The sequence below is a fragment of the Rousettus aegyptiacus genome, unplaced genomic scaffold, assembly GCF_014176215.1.
Source record: "Rousettus aegyptiacus isolate mRouAeg1 unplaced genomic scaffold, mRouAeg1.p scaffold_m13_p_6, whole genome shotgun sequence".
Taxonomy (NCBI): Eukaryota; Metazoa; Chordata; class Mammalia; order Chiroptera; family Pteropodidae; genus Rousettus; species Rousettus aegyptiacus.
The window spans coordinates 66328321-66349031 of record NW_023416309.1 but is presented as its reverse complement, the minus strand read 5'-3'; the positions used below and the strand labels follow the sequence as shown (position 1 = coordinate 66349031).

General features: G+C 33.1%; 1 protein-coding gene across 20 annotated transcripts in view; it reads left to right on the top strand.

Moving 5' to 3' along the window:
- Window positions 1-20711, top strand: part of NCOR1 (nuclear receptor corepressor 1) — a 171474-nt gene that overhangs the window by 72951 nt on the left and 77812 nt on the right. For 14 of the 20 annotated variants that reach the window (XM_036223863.1, XM_036223862.1, XM_036223873.1 and 11 more), the window contains 7 exons: window positions 1288-1354; window positions 3471-3643; window positions 4512-4602; window positions 6239-6417; window positions 6922-6976; window positions 7795-7896; window positions 18904-19031. In XM_036223863.1, coding sequence (XP_036079756.1) covers window positions 1288-1354; window positions 3471-3643; window positions 4512-4602; window positions 6239-6417; window positions 6922-6976; window positions 7795-7896; window positions 18904-19031 — 795 coding nt within the window. The remainder of the gene's footprint in view (window positions 1-1287; window positions 1355-3470; window positions 3644-4511; window positions 4603-6238; window positions 6418-6921; window positions 6977-7794; window positions 7897-18903; window positions 19032-20711) is intronic. The other 6 variants (XM_036223868.1, XM_016145126.2, XM_036223879.1 and 3 more) reach the window with 1 other exon arrangement.

Sequence of the window (20711 nt, the reverse complement as noted above, 5' to 3'; positions counted from 1 at the left end):
TATACCTTATTTTGGAACTGTTTAGCTGTTCTAACATATTTTAAAAGAATAGCTGATAAAATCTAGTTAGCTACTTTTAATGCTTTTTTTTTTCTCACGAAGTCTTCACAAAGTTATGTTTGTGTTCTGTCTTTTCCCCCCTAGTACTAGCTGGAGAGCAGCTCTAATTTATGTCATATTATCTATAATGCTTAGCACACTGACCTGAGCTGGGTTACTGACTGGCTGACTTCCTCATTTAAATTCTTAGGAAACATTTTAAATTATATTTATTGATTGTCATTTGCTTTTGAGTACTACATAATTACAATTAGAGTGAACTGAATATATGGTAACGCTTCTACTGTTTGTGTGAAATTCTTTGTGAAATATCATTTACTCAGCTGCATGCACCCATTATGAATCATTCAGTAGCTATTCTTTCATCATCGTCATTTGCTTTGTTTGAAATAGCAAATGTACCTTTTAATAATTCTTTTCATGTCTTGGCTACTTTTCCATATAGCCAGCTCCTGATTGTCCTTGCTTATTTGAGTGGAGCCAGTGTCACTGTTAGTCCTGAGTGGCAGATAATCCAAAAAATTACTTCTACTTGCTTGGCTTTGTATTTATATTTGAATAATCAGCTTGAAATCCTTTCTGGAAGTAGGTGGGGTATAAATATTTCTATTTGAACCTGCATGTCATTGTTTTTGAAGATCACAATGCTTCAGTTTTAAAAAGTGAAACTGTTACATTAAGATATAAGAGAAGTTTTCCTGCCTTGTTACATTGCCCTCCCTTACTTCTTAGAGTCGATTGTATTATTTCTGTGACTGAAGAAAATCTGTTTAAAGCAGAAAACACCTCTTTATGTTGATATACATTCTATAGAAAGGGAGGTCAGCACCAATCCTGAGGTAGAGAGGTAACTTTAAAAGCTTTTCCTTCTCTTCTACCTCCTCTCCTCCAGAGTGTACAAAGATGTTTATGTCACCAGAGTTCTTAAGAAGAATCAGATAATAACTGTAATTATAATTAGAAAATAATATTTGCCTTATAATTACTTGTGATAATTGAAAACAAACTATTTGTATAAAGTCTTGCTGTAGAATGGGAGGAATTTTAGTTAGTTCTAATTGTTGCAAGTCTTATTTTTCAGGGCGAAAAAAATTAGGATTAACTGATTACATCATATATTCTTAAGTGATCTTTGCTTGTTTTTCAGTGTCTCTGAAAAATAAAAGTGAATGCATTATTAAACTGTGCTTTTTCTTAATGTCATACAACCATATTTTTCTCTTCTAGAAACCAGGTGATGAGGAAAAAACTCATTTTATTTTTTAAAAGAAGAAATCATGCAAGAAAACAAAGGGTGAGGTCCTATCCTTGTTAACTGAAATTTGTGTAGTTTTCCCATTCGTGCTCATGTAGGCATTCACTTTCTCATTATAATGAGAATGGTTCTTGATTATATTTGAGAAAGGTGCTGATTTAGAAAGTAACAATAGATGACTTAAATGTAAATTTAATTCTAGCAACACTTTGATATCATAATTCACATTTAATATTATTATCAAATTAATTTCTTTGGTTGTGTATAACATTTTCATCTAGCCAAAACAAAGAAAATGGTGAGTAGTTAAAAAATATGATAGAAGAATAGGATGATCTATCTACATTAGTCTCTTAACCCTCAAACAAATATTGGTAAGTTATGGTCATGCTGATTGGATACTACTGTTCTCTCATTAGAAATTGGGTTAGCCGAAGTTCATTTTTTTCAAATAGTTTTTCATATTTATTATATGACTTGCAGTCCAAAAGTTTTATGGTTATAATTATCATGGAAATTAAGTTATAGAAAATATAATGCTACTATTCTTTTTTTCATAACATGTTCATACTAATTTTAGATAAACTGTCGATTCATTTAAATTTAGTCATTTAGAAAATAAATGCTGTTCTTTAATTCACATGAAAAATGAACTTTGTACCTTATATTTAATGACCTGACAGTTAATGAATTGTAAAGCTCAAGACTCAGCAGCTTTTATTTGGCATGTTACTTTTAATGTTATAATTTGCCAGTATGGTCCTTCAGTCTTGAATTTTTTTGCCAAGAACATACAAATATTAAATAAGAAAACAGCTAAAGTATTTTTTTCTTTTCAATAATTTTGTTATGGTAATTGCTAAATTTGCTATCTGGTGATGCACAGATTTTGTTACTGTATTTAATAGAGTATTTAGTTATAAAGTTTATATGTTCACTGATTTGTTTAATATTTATTGGCTGTTTACTTTGTCTCACTAATCATTCTACAAAGGTGAGCAAGATAGCTATCTGATTTTAGCCCTTAGGGAGCCCCAAATGGAGCCCATTACATGTAATTGGGGACAGATAAGTAAACATGCTTCTAGGGGAAGCCAGGGCCAGGTCTTACACAGCTCAGGAGGCCACCTGGAATACTTTGGATTAGATCCTGAGGGCATCTATTAAGTGAATTGAGGAAATGAAATGTTCAGGTTTGTATTTTAAGAATTTGCATCTGGCTACACCATTAAGAACACAATGGGGGAGACATTTAGGAGGCTCTTAGTTTAATCTAGTTGAGGGTTTGGTGTTGGCCTGCACTGAGGAAGCAGCAGAGATGGAAAAAAGGGGAAGGATAAAGAAACATACAGGAGTTGAAAAGAACAATTGAGAAGTAAGGCGGGGTTTGGGGGGTGGTCTGTATGGAGTATGAGGAGGATAGTATTCTTTAATGCCACTTTTCTTGAGATGACCAGTGTTAACAGTTTTTCGTGAGTCATCAGACTTGTATACAGTTTCCTATGCAGGAGGGTACTTTCTTTTGTATTTATAAAATAAGATTATATTTTACTCATTTTTCTATAGTATTCTTAATTTCATGCCATTCACTGGATTTCTTTTTATCATAAAATTTCTAGACTTTTCTAGACTGTCAAAAATGTAATATAGCATTATTTATAATGAAAACTGCAAGTTAACTGAAACCTCCAACAGCAGAGTAATGGTTAAAGTGTGTTTTCTCTGACAGTTTGGAAGGATAACAACAAAATGTTTACTTGGTTGCCTTTGGGTGTTTGGGATTACGAACTGTTTATGTGATTCTGTTTTTAATTTTACATCGTTTTTGACAAGACATGTAGTCTTATCAGAAAAATAATAAAAGCAGGTAGTCAGCTGCACGTAGTAGCTTCTCAGTTCGTTTGTTAATTGTATGGCCTTAATGTTAACTAAAAAAGTTGCACCAGAATATACTCTGTATGTGTTGAGCTTTCATGGGAAATAGAACTCTGTTTCTCTCTCTTTCAGATCAAGGACAGCTTTTCATTCACAATTGAGTCATAGGCCAAATGTACTTCTGACTTAGCCTTAAGAAGTAGCAGTTACTTTAAAGTATTACGTTTGTCAGAATCACAGAGTTTCGTTTAATTATTAATTTGCTGCGGGTATTTAATAGGAACAAAAAATCTGCCAACGTTATGATCAACTCATGGAGGCATGGGAGAAAAAAGTGGACAGAATAGAAAATAATCCTCGAAGGAAAGCTAAAGAAAGCAAAACAAGAGAGTACTATGAAAAGCAATTTCCAGAAATTCGAAAACAAAGAGAACAGCAAGAAAGATTTCAGCGGTAAGTAGTTCGCTGTTTAATGACTATGCTGTTTTCCTTTGAATCACACTTTTGATCTTTTACAATATTTTATTGTTATTAAATCTGATCATTAAGAAAGTTCATAAAGAACTTTTATCTTGAATATAAAACTTCATTATCAACTAGCAAAGATTACATCTTAGTGAATTTAATATTAATTTTTTATACTTGATCATGCTGTTGAATCTAAATTTAAGCAAATATTTTGAAATTATTCAGTTCTTGAAAATACCCATTTCTTTGGAAATGACTGTTAATAAGAATGGACTTGAATATCTCTTAGTTCTTCATTACCTACCAACATAAACAGTATTAAATTGGTTGCTAATTAAGAAATTCTTTGATATTAATAGGTAGTTTTTTATTCGTTTTACTTTTAAAGAACAAATATTTTGCAAAGGAAAAACTTTAATTTTCTTCTCCGCTGTCCCATGTAAGAGTCCTGTAAGCCTCTTTAATCACGATTTTTTTGTGAGAGATGATGGTTTTATTTTTTTTCCTCTTAAAAATGTTTGGTGTATTTTTCTAAGCCTGCAGTTCTCTACTCAGGAAGGCAGGCAAAAGACTGGTATTTGAATTAAAATGGCACAAATAACTGGTTTTTCTAGAAGTTTTCCATAAGTAGTTCTGCCATTTGAATTTGGTCATGTAAACTTTAAATCTTAATCTCAGCATTCAAGTTATTATTAATTTTGTAGATGACTCAAAGTAAAGTACTTAATAGCATTTTAAGTTTCTTCTCTGATTTCTAGTTAGTTAAAAAGGTCTTATCAGGAAAGTAACATATTTATATGTCTGCTTTATAAATGGCTTTTAAATATATTTATAAATTCTTTCTCAAATTTAGAGTTGGGCAGAGGGGAGCTGGTCTTTCAGCCACCATTGCTAGGAGTGAGCATGAGATTTCTGAAATTATTGATGGGCTCTCTGAGCAAGAGGTAAGAAAATTACTTTAATTCAAGTTAAATCATTAATTATTCAGGAATTTTGGCCTCATACCCAAAGAACTAAGGGTTTATTTGTATGTAAATGAGGGAACATTTAGGAAATTTGAACTGTTTCAAAGACTGTGGCCAGCCATTCAAGGTTTTAAAGAAGGCAGTCATATGATTGCCTTGGTATTTTACAGATATGGCTTTGGCAACAGGGAGGCATGGAAAGAGATGAGGAGGCTGTTATGATAAAAATAAAGACCTAAGTCAGAATGTATAGGAGGGGACTGATAGGGTAGATTAACAGATGGTAAAATAGACAGGACAAGATGGATGGATGAAGTATGGGGATGGGAAGGAAGAGAAATGGAAAGTGACTCCTTGGTTTCTAGGTCACAAGACTGAGCTGGTTGGTGGTGCCATATTTCATATTTTATAAAATAGCAAAAGCGTGTATATTTTGCAGATATTTGTATTTGATGTGATCTCCAAAGGATGCTCTCTAACCAGGTGAGCCTGGGAGAGAGACAGAATGTGATATTAATAAATCAGTATGAATAAAAAAGGATTTCAGTCCCTAGCACTGAGTCTTCTTAGCTATGTTCATACTGTTTCTTAAAATTGGTCCAAACCTATCTATTGAGTTTTGCTAGTTTTGATTTTATAACAAACCTTATCTCTGAATTAGGAAGGTCTTGCTTATTCGAGTGAGGCTGTCCCTTAAATAATGATCAAAGACAGTTATTACATTGCAATGTATTTCAAAATCTGTGGCCATCATCCCTGCAGTGATGACTAAATCTGTATTAAATTTCTTTGCTTGATTTTTTTTTTTAATTTCATGAAAGCATCTAAAACTAGTATCAGTTGTGATTTCAAGCTAATGTGTCAGCCCCAAATAGTACTTTGGTGTTCAAACCGATGAGAGTACCCCATAAAATTATAGACTTTGTAAGGATTTGTAAGATGTGTCTTTGAGGAAAAGTTTTGGTAAAAGTTTTTTCATAGAAGTTTGTACTTCTAAACTTTAATAAATTAAGCTTTGTGAAAAATAAATTGTATAAATATAACAAAGTTTTAGTTGAAATTCTAGGGATAATAGTTTAAAATTTTCAATGGAAAGAGTGAGATTAGCAAGGAATATTTAATATCAGTGAGTTTAGTTAATTTAAAATCAATAACCTTATGATTTTGGTGCTTTGCTTATTTTTCTATTTATTCTCTAAAATGACATTAAGATTTGTTCTCTAAAATGATATTAAGACTTTTAAAAATGAGACTAAATATAATTAAATGCTTCATAAGGTCATTACTTCAATGAACTTGACATTACTTTGTATCTTCTAGGTCTAAAATTCCATTATCTGAAGTATCAGCTTTGTTTAAGTAAAAAACTCTTCTCAGATATTAGTAGTGGATTGTAAAAAATTAATAGGTTTAATCTCTCCCTCTGTAATTCATTGAATGAATTTTTATTAAATATATGAACAATTACTAAATGTTAGATGTAATAGTATATATGCTGCTGTTGTCATTAAACTCTATATGTGTTTTTTTTTAGTGTATATTAAAATAGTCGGTCTGTGGCCCTCTTTAAATTTTATTTTATGTAAATGCGGTTTGTTTGTTTGTTTGTTTGCAGAATAATGAGAAACAAATGCGTCAGCTCTCTGTGATCCCACCTATGATGTTTGATGCAGAACAAAGACGGGTCAAGTTTATTAACATGAATGGGCTTATGGAAGACCCTATGAAAGTTTATAAAGATAGGCAGTTTATGAATGTTTGGACTGACCATGAGAAAGAGATCTTTAAGGACAAGTAATTTAAATTTTAAATTATTATCTAATAGAAGCTTACATAAGTTAGTAAAAAGTAATTGGCATTTACTTGTAAATTGAACTGTTTTCCAAAAAGTTGGCCCCATTTTGACATTTGAATGGTTATTCTGGGAAGTAGGGATTATAGATTTGACATGATCTTCCTATAAGTTTATAGGTGGAAATGTAGGTGACAGACACGAACTGGGGTTAATAGTCATGTTAAGAGTGGTACTGAAATTTGGGTGGTGTCTAAATCACCTTGGGGTGCTTTTTAAAAGTACAGATTGCTGTCCTCTAACGTACACCAGTCCAGTCAGTTCCCGGTGGATGGTGCCCAGTAATCTGTGCCCTTTAAAAGACTCCAGTGATAGTCATTCCTCAGATTGTCAGCTAGGAACCACTGGGAATTAGTATGTACATAATATTTCTATTACCAAGGTTTTTTTCTCTCCTCTTTTTGAGTTAAAATATTTGTGTATATGTTGTTGTTACTTTTAAACAGGTTTATCCAGCATCCAAAAAACTTTGGACTAATTGCATCCTACTTGGAAAGGAAGGTAAGAATTGATTCACACTGAGAATTTTATAAGTTTGTGATGATTTGAAATTTTTGTGCTCTAATACCCAAGAGTAGTTAAAATAGAACTGATTTTTGCAAAAGGCTTGCTGCAGAAAAGATTCTCCTGCGACTAGTATAGTGACATTTTCAATTACATGATCTCAAATCTTATATACAGACTAATTTTCATGGTTAATGAAAAATGACCTGATACTGTATTTCCCTAAAACACATAGATTGCAATGCTGTTTGAACTTTATTAAATTTCTAATTATAATATTGGTGTCCTGATTTTCCCTGAAATTTTTGTACAATGGATTGATATTTTTGAATAAAATATTTAAAGAGACATTTTGAATGTGTACACATATGCAGTAAGAAAGGGAATTTAGTTATTGGTTAAAGACAGTGTTTAAATGTTTCCTATAGTTCTTGGTATTTTTTAAATAATTTGGATTAAAACAACTGAAATGTCCATTTGTAGACTATATATATGTGTGTGTACATGTTTATGTGTGCATATGCAGACTATATAAAATATATAAATAGACTATATAACAGTAGATTATGTATATACCATACATATATTCTAGAGCCATGTAGTCTATATATAATATATAAATAGACTATATAATAATAGACTATAATGTACTATATATATATTCTAGAGCCTAGATATGCTTTAAAATGCTAGGCATGTGTGTTTCTCCTCAATTTATACTTTGAGAATACCAGATGTTTTCCTTGAAAGTATTATTTGACTTTTAAAAAATTTATTTCATTGATTACTCAAAAAAATATTTTTCTTATTTACAGAGTGTTCCTGATTGTGTTTTATATTACTACTTAACCAAGAAAAATGAGAATTATAAAGCCCTAGTAAGAAGGAATTATGGAAAACGCAGAGGAAGAAACCAGGTGTGTTTCATCCTGGAGGATTTCAGGGTTGGTCGAAATATGGAGAAGAAATTTATAATAGGAGCTTTGTACTCAATGTGTACTTTAGAGATTGTCATTTCTATTAAATTAATTAGGATATAATGAACATGTACAACTTTTGAATTTAATACATATGTGTTATATCTTCTATTTTGAATGTATTTTAAGTTTCTAGTATGATAAAATTAATGAGAAAAGTTTATACTTCCATCTTATCTAAAACATTCATGTCGATGTTAACAGTAATAATGCAATTAAATATGAGACCCTTAATAACTTACTTAATATACCACCTTCACCAGTCCTTTGACCATCTTTACCAGTAAGGAACAGAGGAAGGGAAAGAAATATAACATGGTAACCACAGTAAAGGATTGTTTAGTGAAATATCTGGGGCCTGATTTTGTTTCAAGTTAACTTCATTTTGAGAGTTTAATAGTTTAAATCTTATAAAGCTCTTGACATAGAAAGACAATTTTTAATACAATGCAGTGTATTTACAGTTGTATCTCAGTACTTTTAAAACTTTTTCCTTCTAAATGATTACTCAGCTGTCACAGCTCATGTATGTTTTACTAGTGAGGCTGCTGGGATGCAGTCACCCTTTGCTCTCCACACCCAGATACAACTCGCAATGTGGAATTGAATGTGTGAACTTGGACAGCTCCTGATTTCATATTAGCATTTCTAAATATGTTCTGGTTTCCCCACATAGCCACTCTTTCTTTCCTTGTCACCCTGGTCACCAAATACAGTTTTCTCAGCATTTGTAGCCATAACCATTTTGTGTTTTTTAGGTCATTGTTTCCTCCAGAACATTACCACTTCACAAGATGTGATTACAAATTATTCAAAAATAGTATTTCTTGGTCAAAAAGTTAAAGGGAGTGTTTCATAAGTCAACTGTATAAATGCAGCTAGAGTTTAGTCAGCTGAGTTGACCTTGACATGCATTTTCAGTGGATTGGTGACGGCCAGAAATAAGATTAAAGTGAACTGAAGGAGATACAGAAAGTGAGGATGTGGCAGTAGTACAAGGGTAGCCTTGTTTGTAAGACTTGCTTATAAAGGGGAACAGAGAGATAGGTAGCAGGGCTGATGAGGATCAGAAAGAAGGGAGGAAAAGAGCATGCTTGTACACTGATAGGACTAATACTGTAGAGACAAAGTGATAGATGATTATAGAGCTCTGTAAAGATATATGAGCTGGATGTTGGCAGTGAGGTAGGAAACATTGTTCCACCAAAGGAGCCAGAGCTTTTCTTTCTCCTTCCCACAAAGTAGAACCAAGGTCCTTTAGCTATAGATGCTAGAGCCCATCTAAGTTTTAAAGGTGTTTCGGCTGCAAATTTTTAACAATAGCTTTATTCCGAATTACAAACTAGTGTATATAACTTTATTTTTAGAAATCGTATTAGAAATGTTGCTGTTTAATTTTTTTCAATTCCAGATAATGTAAGGGGATAATTTAATATTTATTTTACCTTACCTTGGTTGGATTAGCCGTCATTGCTTATGCCAATAGAGGAGAAAGCTCTAACAGGAAGTTTTGTGTGACAGAGAGTCTCGTTGTTACTCTGAAACATTTGTCTTTTAAAGTTATTAGAGGCACTATTTCGCTCCTCTGTGGCACTCATCCTTGTTATGTTTCAGCCATATTAGTATTTTCTTCTGCACATTCTTTTTCTGAGGGCTAGTACCCTTAGCACATTCCAGAACGCATTTGCAGAACTGAGGTATTCTATGTGTACCCTCACCTTGACCTGAACCTTGGGAATTCTTGCCCCCAGGTAGGCTCAGTTTTGGTTTTGTCAGCCTTTCCAGCAGTCTAGTCCTGCCACTTGAGCTTTTAGGTTATTACCTCTGGTTTTTCCCTCTAGTTTTATATTTTTCTGATTGTTTCACTGGGATTTTGTGAAAGGAGGGTATTGATTGATGGAGTTAATCCACCATCTCAGACCAAAATAATCATACCTATTGTATTTAATTGCTGAGTACTTCATTCCATTTGTGTTAGAATAGCTGGACAGTTTTTCAGAAATTAGGTGGTGTTCGTTTAATATAGAACTGAATGACAGAACTGATACCAAGTGAGAGAGGAGAACAGGGAGACCAGTTAGGAGGTTGTTCTAATAATCCTAGTGGCTTGGACTAGGCTATAGTGGGGGAGGTGAGGAGAACTGGTCAATTTCTGGATATACATTTGAAAGTAAGGCCAACAGGTTTTGCTGATTGATTGTGGGGGATGCAAAATAAAATAACAAAACAACAACAACAACAACAACAGTTATCAAAGACAACCCAAGTTTTGGCTGTGGAGGTGCCATTTACTGTGATAGGCATGACTGAAAGAGGAGCAGATTTTGGGGGGAAATTGAGATATACTAAATTTCAAATACCTGTTAGACATCTAAGCAGAGATGTAAAGTGGCAGTTATATATATATATATATATAATATATCTATCTATCTATCTATCTTAAGTCTGGAGTTTAGGAAAAACATACATGTGGGTTGGAAATAATAGTTTGCTATATAGAAAAAAGTTCAGAAACATTTTTTTAAAAACATAGTTACAGGTTAAGAACTTTTAAATTCATATGTCTTGATCTTACTGTGATAAATATAGAGGTCCAACTAACTTGAAAATCACTTTACTGTTCTATTACCCAAGCAAATTTGAATCAGTAGGAATTACGTCAGGTAATCCAGTAGTGATTAGGGCAAACTTATTTCAAGACTCTGTAGAATTCTGCTGACGGTTCTACTTGATTCTTTCAGTTTTCGATTGCTTCTTCCATCCCCCCCACTCCTTACCTCTTACCTGTGAGAAACAATTTATTTTCATTATAGTGACATTGGTTAACAAAATCCAGTAAATTTCAGGTGAACTTTTCTCTTAAATTTATTCATTTTTAATTTTTTGTAACAAACAATTTTTATTTGGTAGATGAATGAATAGTAAGTATGCTATTGACTGAGAGATTCCAAGTTTGAGCTTTGATTTTTATCCTGTTTTTGCTATAGGGAACCTGGCATATTATTGTTTACTCTGAAAATTAGTTTTAATCTTAAAATAATAGGTAAATGAGACATAATCATATTTTTGTTAGGATTGTGTTCAGAGATTATTGTTGGCAAAAGTTTTAACTGTTCTCTCAAAATTTTGTTAGATACTGCCAAACCACTTTTACACTGCAACTTATTAGTGTCCCATGATGAGATTGATTGTGGTTCTTTATAAATTTTAGTTGAATCTGTGAATATATATCAAAGGTTGGAAGCTAAAAGCCACGCTTCAGTGTTACTGGGATCTAGAATTACAGATAATATGCCAAATAGTAATTCGATTCAATGTGCAACTTTTTTTTATAGAACTTCTAAGAATTTTTTCTTACTTTCCAGCATAAACTCCCATTTAATAAGTATCAATATGCAAATGGAATTACTATGATACCTGCTAGTGACCTACAATAAAGCAGGTCATTGTTTAAAAACCATATTCTTTATTTCCAAATACTTGAATACTTTTCACAAGAGTTTGTATTCTTCCTACATGCTTACACCTTCCTCATTAAATATTCAGCATGTTGGGCTTTTTTGCTTTTTTGTGTGTGTGTGTTTTGGTCTTGTTTACTTGTATATATTTTTAAATTGAAAAATTTTTTCAATTACAGTCAATATTCCATATTATATTTTAAGTGTATAGTATAGTGGTTAGACATTTATATAACTTATAAAATGATCCCCCTGATAAATCTAGTATTTACTTGGCACTATACATAGTTATTACAACATTGTCAACTATATTCCCTATTCTAGGGGTCCCCAATCTCCCCTCTTCCTTCTTGCCTGCCCCCTCCACCCACCCTGGGCCATGGGCTGGTATCGGTCCGTGGCCTGTTAAGAACCAGGCACACAGCAGAAGGTGAATGGCAAGTGAGTGTGCAAAGCTTCATTTGTATTTTCAGCGGCTCCCCAGTGCTAGGAGCACTGGTTTATGGTGCCAAAAAAGTCGGGATCCACTCCCCTATTGCTGTACATTATATCCTCATGAATATTTTGTAACTGTCAATTTATACTTCTTATTCCTTTCATCTTTTTCACCCAGCCTCCCAATGCCCCTCTCATCAGCCATTAGTTTGTTCTCTGTATTTATCAGGCTGTTTCTGTTTTGTTTATTTTGTTTTTTAGATTCTACATGTAAGTGAAATTATATAGTATGTGCCTTTCTCTGTCTGCCTTATTTCACTTAGTGTAATACCCTCTAGGTCCATGCATGTCACAAATGGTAAGATTTTATTCTTTTTTATGGTCAAGTAAATATTCCATTGTGCATATATACCACATCTTTATCCAAACTTCTGTCAATGGATGATACTTAAATTGGTTCCATATCTTGGCTATTGTAAATAAAGCAGCAGTGAACATAGGTAATGCATATATCTTTTCAAATTAGTGTTTTGGATTTTGTCAGATAAATACTCAGAAGTAGGATTACTGAGTCATATGGTAGTTTTATTTTTAATTTTTTGAGGAACCTCCATACTGTTTTCCATGGCGGCTGCACCAATTTACAATCCCACTAACACTGTGCCAAGGATTCCCTTTACTCCAGATCCTCGCCAACACTTGTTTGTTGATTTATTGATGATAGCCATTCAACAGGGGTAAGGTGATAGCTCAATGTGGTTTTAATTTGCATGTCTCTGATGATTATCAGAGCATCTTTTCATATGCCTATTGGCCATCTGTATGTCCTTTTTGGGGAATTTCTGTTCAGTTCCTCTGCCCATTTTTTAATTGGATTGTTTGTTGTTATGGTGTTAAATTGTGTGAGTTCCTTATAGATTTTGTATATTAATCTCTTACTGGGTGTATCATTGGTGAATGTCTTCTTCCATTCAATAGGTTGATTTTTCGTTGTATTGATGGTTTTCTTTGCTGTGTGAAAACTTTTTAGTTTGATGTAGTCCCATTTGTTTATTTTTTCTTTTGTTCCCCTTGCCCAAGAAAACCTATCCAAAAAAATATTACTAAGAGTAATGTCAGAGAGTTTTCTTCTAGGGGTTTTATGGTTTCATGTCTAATGGAAATTGCTTTAGACTCAAAAATGCTCTGCCTTTTTCTATCTATGTAACCCTAGATGTGTCCCTTCATTTGATGAGCCTTGGTTTCCACATCTGTGGGAGTGGAAGCAGTAATACTTATCTTGCAGGGTTAACATGAAAACTAGTTTTATGTGTAAAAAGTCCCTAGAGTGCAGTGTCAGGCACATAGAGAGTGCCCAATTAAAGACAATTAAGTCTTTAATCCATTTTGAGTTTATTCTTGTATATGGTATAAGAAAGTGGTTTAGTTCCATTTTATTTTTTTTTGTGCTTACATCTGTCCAGTTTTTCCAACACCATTTATTGAAGAGACTGTCTTTACCCCATTGTATATTCTTGCTTCCTTTGTCATAGATTAATTGGCCATATAGACATGAGTTTATTTCTAAGTTCCCCATTCTGTTCCACTGATCTATGTGTCTGTTTTAATGCCAGTACCTATGGTCTTGTAGCATAGTATGATATTAGGTAGTGTGATACCTTCAACTTTGTTCTTCTTTCTCAATTGCTTTGGCTGTTCGGTGTCTTTTGTGGTTCCATATAAATTTTAGGATTATTTGTCCTAGTTCTGTGAAAGATGCCATTGGTATTTTACAGGGATTGCATAGATCCATTCATCTATAGATTCTTTTGAGTAATATGGACATTTTAATGATGTTCATTCTCCCTATCCAGAGTATGGTATATGCTTCTTTCTATCTATTTGTATCTTATTCAGTTTCTTCAATGTCTTATAGTTTTCCAAGTACAGATCTTTTACCTCCTTGTTTAAACTTATTCCAAGATATTTTTATTTTATTTTTTTGATGCTATTGTAAATGGGATTTAAAAACTTTTTCCTTCTGATAATTTGTATAAACATGTAAAAATTTTTATATAAAATTGCAACTGATTTCTGAATATTAATTTAGTATCCTGCTGCTTTACTGAATCCATTTATTGTTTCTAATAGCTTTTTGGTGGAATCTTTAGGGTTCTGTATGTACAGTATTATGTCATCTGCAAATAATGAGTTTTACTTTTTTCTTTCCAATTTGGATGCCTTTTATTTCTTGTCCGATTTCTGTGGCAGGGACTTCCAATACTATGTTGTACAGAAGTGATGGAAGTTGGCATCCTTGTATCATTCCTGATCTTAAAACACTTAACTTTTCAACATTGCATATGATCTTAGCTGTGGGTTTGTCATATATGGCCTTATTACATTGATACATGTTCCCTCTCTGTTCACACTTTGCCGAGAGTTTTTATCATAAATGAATGTTGGGTTTTGTCAAATGCTTTTTCTGCATCTACTGGTATATCATATTTTCTTCATTTTGTTTATGTAGTGTATCACGTTAATTGATTTGCAGATATTGAACCAACCTTGCATCCCAAGAAGAAATTCCACTTGCTCATAGCATATGATCTTTTTAATGTATTGCTGAATTTGGTTTGCTAATGTTTTGCTGAGGATTTTTGGATTTATGTTCATCAGAGATATTAGCCTATAATTTAAAAAAATTTTTTGTTAATGTCTTTGTCTAGTCATGGTGTCCTGATAAATTGAGCTTGAGACCCTTCTTCCCTCTTGAATTTTTTGGAATAGGTTGAGAAGGACAGGTGTTAATTCTTCTTTGAATGTTTGGTAAAATTCACCCACAGATCCTAGACTTCTGTTTTGTAGAGATTTTTTTTTGCTTACTGATTCAATTCTGTTAGTAGTTATTTGTCTGTTCAGATTTTCTGTTTCTTCTTGATTTAGCCTTGGAAGATTGTACTTTTTTTTTTTAAGGAATTTTCTATTTCTTCCAGGTTTTCCAGTTTGTTATGCCAGCACATTTTTGTTCCCCTAAGGTATTCCGAAAGCATATACTTATTATGTAAACGTAGTAAGTTTTGTAGTTGGGAGAGTTACTGAGTAAACTGTTAGCTAGACACTAGTTAGAATGTTTTAAGACAGGTTGAAAAATTATATATAATGGAAATTGCTTTAGACTCAAAAATGCTCTGCCTTTTTCTATCTATGTAACCCTAGATGTTTCCCTTCATTTGATGAGCCTTGGTTTCCACATCTGTGGGAGTGGAAGCAGTAATACTTATCTTGCAGGGTTAACATGAAAACTAGTTTTATGTGTAAAAAGTCCCTAGAGTGCAGTGTCAGGCACATAGAGAGTGCCCAATAAATCACAGATGCTATTACGTTTATTGCCTTCATGATGATGCTCTACAGTGATTGACAGCTTTTACTCTTCAGGAAAGTAGTCTCAAATTTAGTTTGTTTGAAGGCATTAGTTATTAATATATTTTGTTAAGATAGGTATAAGGTATTTTCTATTTACTGCGTGAAGTACTTTTTAAAGAAAAGCAGTCAATGGCTGTAGTACTTCATTTTTTTCCTTCCTCTTATACCTTTTTAGTTAACTATAGCTACTTATTCTTAAATTTAGTTTTGATTTTTTGATAACTTCATCATATGCCAAGTGGGCATTTTTTGTCTGTTTTCCAAAGGCTTGAGCATTTTAACAGAGAAATAGAATGTGTGTGTGTGTGTGTGTGTGTGTGTGTGTTAGATATTAAGTTAGATACAATAGTAATAAACCTCGGCACAAACTATTATTTGAGCTTGCTATTGAGGCTCCTGCTGAAATTGGCTCTGTTTTTCATTTATTCTTTTGAGTTGAATTTTCATTTTTCATTTGAATTTTCTTTTTGTTTTATAATGTACTGTCCCATTCATAGTGAATAGCTTGTTTGACAGAAGTTTCATGTTATGAGAACCTCCCTAACAGAATGAAACTTTTTGTATTGACTTTCAAATTTGGGGCTTAAGGAGAGAGAAAGCTGGATAAGAAGCATTGGGAATGCCTTTGTCTATTGGGGGACTTTTTGATGAGTGTCCTTTTGAAATTATGGACTTCTACTTCAGCCAGCCCACTAAAAAGGTTAGAGGATGTAACTTGTAACCTCCATCCTAGCCCATAGGGATTGGCATTTTTCTTTACAGATTTGCCTGAATCAAAAGCAATTCCTATTATTGCTTGTTAAAACCAGGTTTTATTCATTACGGTCTTAATGTCAGTGGCAGTCATTAAAATGGGCCTTAATGCATATCTCCTCAAGGTAAGTGCTTGCTGCAGTCTTTGGTCTCCTTAGCACTCCCTTTCTACTCACTGCTGCCTGGTTAATGTGAGTGTCTCCTGGATGGAATGTAAAAGATTCTGCTTTGGAGGTGTCACACACTTCTACAGATTCTGTCGAGCAACTCCATCAATTTCTTTGTATTGTTTTCACACCCTCTGCAGAACTGGGAGCCTTGTTTTAGAATGGATGCTACCTTCATTTTCTCATTGACTGTTTGAAGCATGTGCTGCAGTTGCTTCTTATTCCCCAGCTGAGTAAAATCAGCTGTTGGCTTGATTTCATGCAGCAGGGAATGTGTGAGGTTGCTTAACTCTCTTCAAAACCCTGGTTGGCATTATAAGGAAAAAAGTATTAAGGAAATAAGCATATATGTATCATCCAAGTCTAAGGGAACAGTGAACCTCTTTACTTACCTCCTGCTGAATTGACACCTCTTTCTCATTTCTTAGAGCTATCAACCATTTTGTGGGTTATGAAGCCCAATTGCTAGACGAAGGGTGGAATTTGTAATTGGTGTTCCATCTTTTTTTTTTTTTTTAATTTTAAAGATTGTTTAAGTTACAGCTGACATCAGTATTATATTAGTTTCAGCATAGTGATCCCCTGTGGTATGCCGTCTTATGGATTAGAATGACAGGTACTACCTTTGTGCTGTGGATGCGGTTATTAATATTTGAAATAGGAATTGTGATTACTGTGGTGTGCTAGGGAATCAGAGATGAATAAAACCTTCCCAGTTGTAAAGCATACTTAGTCATGGTTGTAAAGTATACATTTAAACATTTTCTTGATTTCTTAGTTTTCTCTAGTAATAAATAAATATTCAGAAGAAAAGGAAACTGGCCGTTAGCCAGGGTAAGAAATTGGGAAAGTCACAAAACCAATAAGAGAGTCATGGTTTTGAAACAGTGGAATAGTAGATAAAGTTCTTGATGGACTATGACATTATTGTAGAATAAGGAGATCAAAGACATTGATAGGCATTTTGAAATCTGAAGAATAATGACAAGGTGTAGTGCGCCATGTGATAAAATTATCTACGTGTTCTTGAGAGTATTTGAGAAGTCAGTCTGTAACACTTAAAAAAAAAAAAGAGGAAGAAAGGTGTCATTGGTAGATGTGAAATTTTAAAAAGGAAGTATTTTCTAAATAATAGTTCAACAGTATTCTCTAAATGGCAGTAGGGAGCAAGAAGAATACAGATTCTTCTTTCCATCATGGTTCGAAGAAGCCATAATGTGGGACCACTTGCAGAGTGGCCAATAAGGCCTTTGTTATTTTAAGAAAAATGTCAGATTTTAGTTTTGGTGAGTAGGTAAAAGACTTTGAGATGATATTAAGAATTAAGGAAAATTTTACTTTAAGTAAGTGCTTTATGTCATCTGGTGAAAGGAATAGATACAAGGACAAGCAGTTGTTATGAGGCAAGATTGACATTAGCCTTTATCAAAATGAAGGATTGAGGTGGGAAGGCAAAAACTTTTCAGATAACCAGAATAAAGGAATTTGGTTTTCACTGTATTCAACACATGCAGACACTTCCATTGTTCACGTTCTCCTAGAAACAGGGGGTACTTAAGATAATTAAGATTGGGTCCTTGTCCTTTATGAGGTTATAACACAGTGAGCCAGACAGACCTTGATGATAACCGGATACTGCACCACCCCATGATATGTACTACAAGCATATGTGGGCGTGCAGGTGGAAAGGTAGATAGGGTGTGCAGCTTCTGTGGAAATCCAGAAAAGCCTCATGGGAGACGTGATATTTTGAACTGAATCTCAGTAGATATGTAGGAGTTTACTAGGCAAGGAAGAGTAGAAAGGATATGACAGGCAAATTGCTGAAAATGCTGGACGTATTAGATGAGTCCAGAGGAGAAAACAATGTAGGAAAGTAGGAGGATTAGAAAAAGGTACACATGGAACATAGGCTGTGTGTTATGATGATGAGTTGGAGTTCTAATTAGTTTAGAAAGTCTTGATTTCTAAATTAAATAATAATACTCAACACAAACTTAATTTTGCTTTTTTCTTTTAGTCACAATTTTAGCAAATAAGACATCAAAGATAAAAGGGTCCATAGTTTTATTCTCTTTCAATCTTTGTTTATATAAGTATTTACAATTACACAGTTGTAATTACAGCTTAGAAATATTTGTGCTTTACTTCTTTTCACTTTACAATATCCTTAATATTTTTCCAAATTGCTTCAGTCTTGATAATGACCATAGCTGTCTACTATTGCATTGAATGGATGTTCTTGCAAAAGAGTAAAAGCATAAAGATGTTTCTTTTAGTATTATCCATAATGATGAAAATAATAAGAATATGGTTTGATAAATTATAGGTTATCCAATACTAGGGGGATGGTTGGATAAATTTTAGGTTATCAGATTTTAAGGTAGAGTTGGAATTCTTGAGTGACAGATTAGATAAGAGACTTACAAAAGAGAAAACTAACTTCAGATTTCAGTTATCTTAGTGGAATCTTAACATTTTCACCTAATGTGTCCAAACACTATGGGCATTGTGTATGTGTATGTGTGACCTTTTAAGCGATATATTTAGGCTATATTAATGAGCATTAGACTATTTTTTTAATACATGATCCCTAATTACATTGTAAATGATTGATAAGTTAATCATTTATTAATTTTTTTGCATAGATATTTATTAAAAATTCATCATCACAATTTGAGGAGATATTTATTTTACCTTTGAGTTTTACAAATGATGGTTCATTCTAGCAGCAAATTGCCCGACCTTCGCAAGAAGAAAAAGTGGAAGAAAAAGAAGAAGATAAAGCAGAAAAAACAGAAAAAAAAGAAGAGGAAAAAAAAGATGAAGAAGAAAAAGATGAAAAGGAAGACTCTAAGTAAGTTAAATAATTAGTAAAATGTTATACTTATTTTTAAATAATGAAATTGAATCTGTTCGAGGTATAAGATTTTAGACAAAAGAATAGGATCTGTATTATGACCATCTAATAGTTATTTGACATCATTAAGAAATGGAGTATTTTAGTAAATATAACTTTAGGCTTAATGGACTTATTTCTGGACTTATTTCAGAAGGGTTGGGTTAAATGATGCATACTTATCACTGAGATATATTGAATATAATTTATTTGATTCGGAAAATATCTCAGGATCTTATTTTGTATTTCAGATAGTGTATATTAGTGTAAAAATGCTGATATAAATAGTTTTCATTTATATAATACCTTATGTAGCAGCTTTATTGATTTTATTTATCACATAAAATAGAGTTCTTGGTTTGTTTGTAGTTGTTGCTGTTTTCCTGGTTATAAAAGGAATTCTTGCTTATTATAGAAAATCAGTAAAAGAGAGCAAAATATAAAGAAAATTAACCTGTGATTCTGCCACTCAGAGATAGCTACTTTTGATGTCTTTGTGTACATACTGTGGCAGGTGATGTGGGGGACTTAGCAGCTGGGTTGGTTCTTCCCCAAAGATCAGTTATTGAGGCATTATTTACATAAAATAAAATTCACCAACTTTAAGTGTGTCGATTTTGATACATTTTGACAGATGTGTGCACTGGCGATATGGAAAGTTTCCATCACTGCATATACTCCTTCACAGTAGTTTCCCTCCCCACAATTCCTGGCCTCTGGCAGCTGCTAATCTGTTTTCCCTTTTCTCGAATTTGATATAAATTGAATCATACAGTATGTATCTTCTGTGCATGACTTCTTAGCATAATGCCTTTGAGATCTATACATAATACATGTATCCGTAGTTCCTTTCTAATAGTTATTGCATTATTTCCATAATCCTCTTAGAAATACTGAAGGTTTATCTAGTTTTGTAGCAACTAAAGCAGCCTAAATCACTTGATATGGTTTTTAAAGAGTTAGATACTCATGCTAGTTTAATATTCTACTTTAGGAAGATACCTATTTAAAAAATTATTTTTTAGTTGTTCAGATATAACATTTATACTCCCACATGATCAGTGGTTCTGCTCATATGGAACTACATATCTTGATTGCACTTTTTTCTTAAAATCTCTAATTTATTTAACAAACATTCATTTATTACTAGTATGTGAGCTAGGTCTTAGAGGATGCAAAAATACCTAAGGTAGCTACTATTTCCAGGTAGTTTAAGATCTAGTAGGGGAAAATTAGACAAGATGCCAAGCATTGTTTAAGAAAAAGAAAAAAACCTGGAAGAAATGAGCAGAACCACTGAAGTATGTTGAAAGATTGAGAAGAGTTTTAGGTTTACTTCTGTCTGGATAGTTAAGAGTACTTTATTTTGGAGCTAGTGGTTAAATTAAATAGAACAAAGGAAACAGCATGAATAGATAATGCTGCTTTGAGAAAGGGCAGATAATGGTTTCAATAGACTGGAACATAGGGTGCGTGAAGAAGAAAAGTGGAGAATAGATTGGATTAGATTATGTAAAGCCTTAATGAAAGCTCAAATGTAGACTTTAGTTAGGAGGCTGTGTGGGTCTGTTTGGGAATAGATGGGGGTTAGAATGAATGGAATGGTTTATTGCCAAAGTTATTCTGCTGGAGTAATAG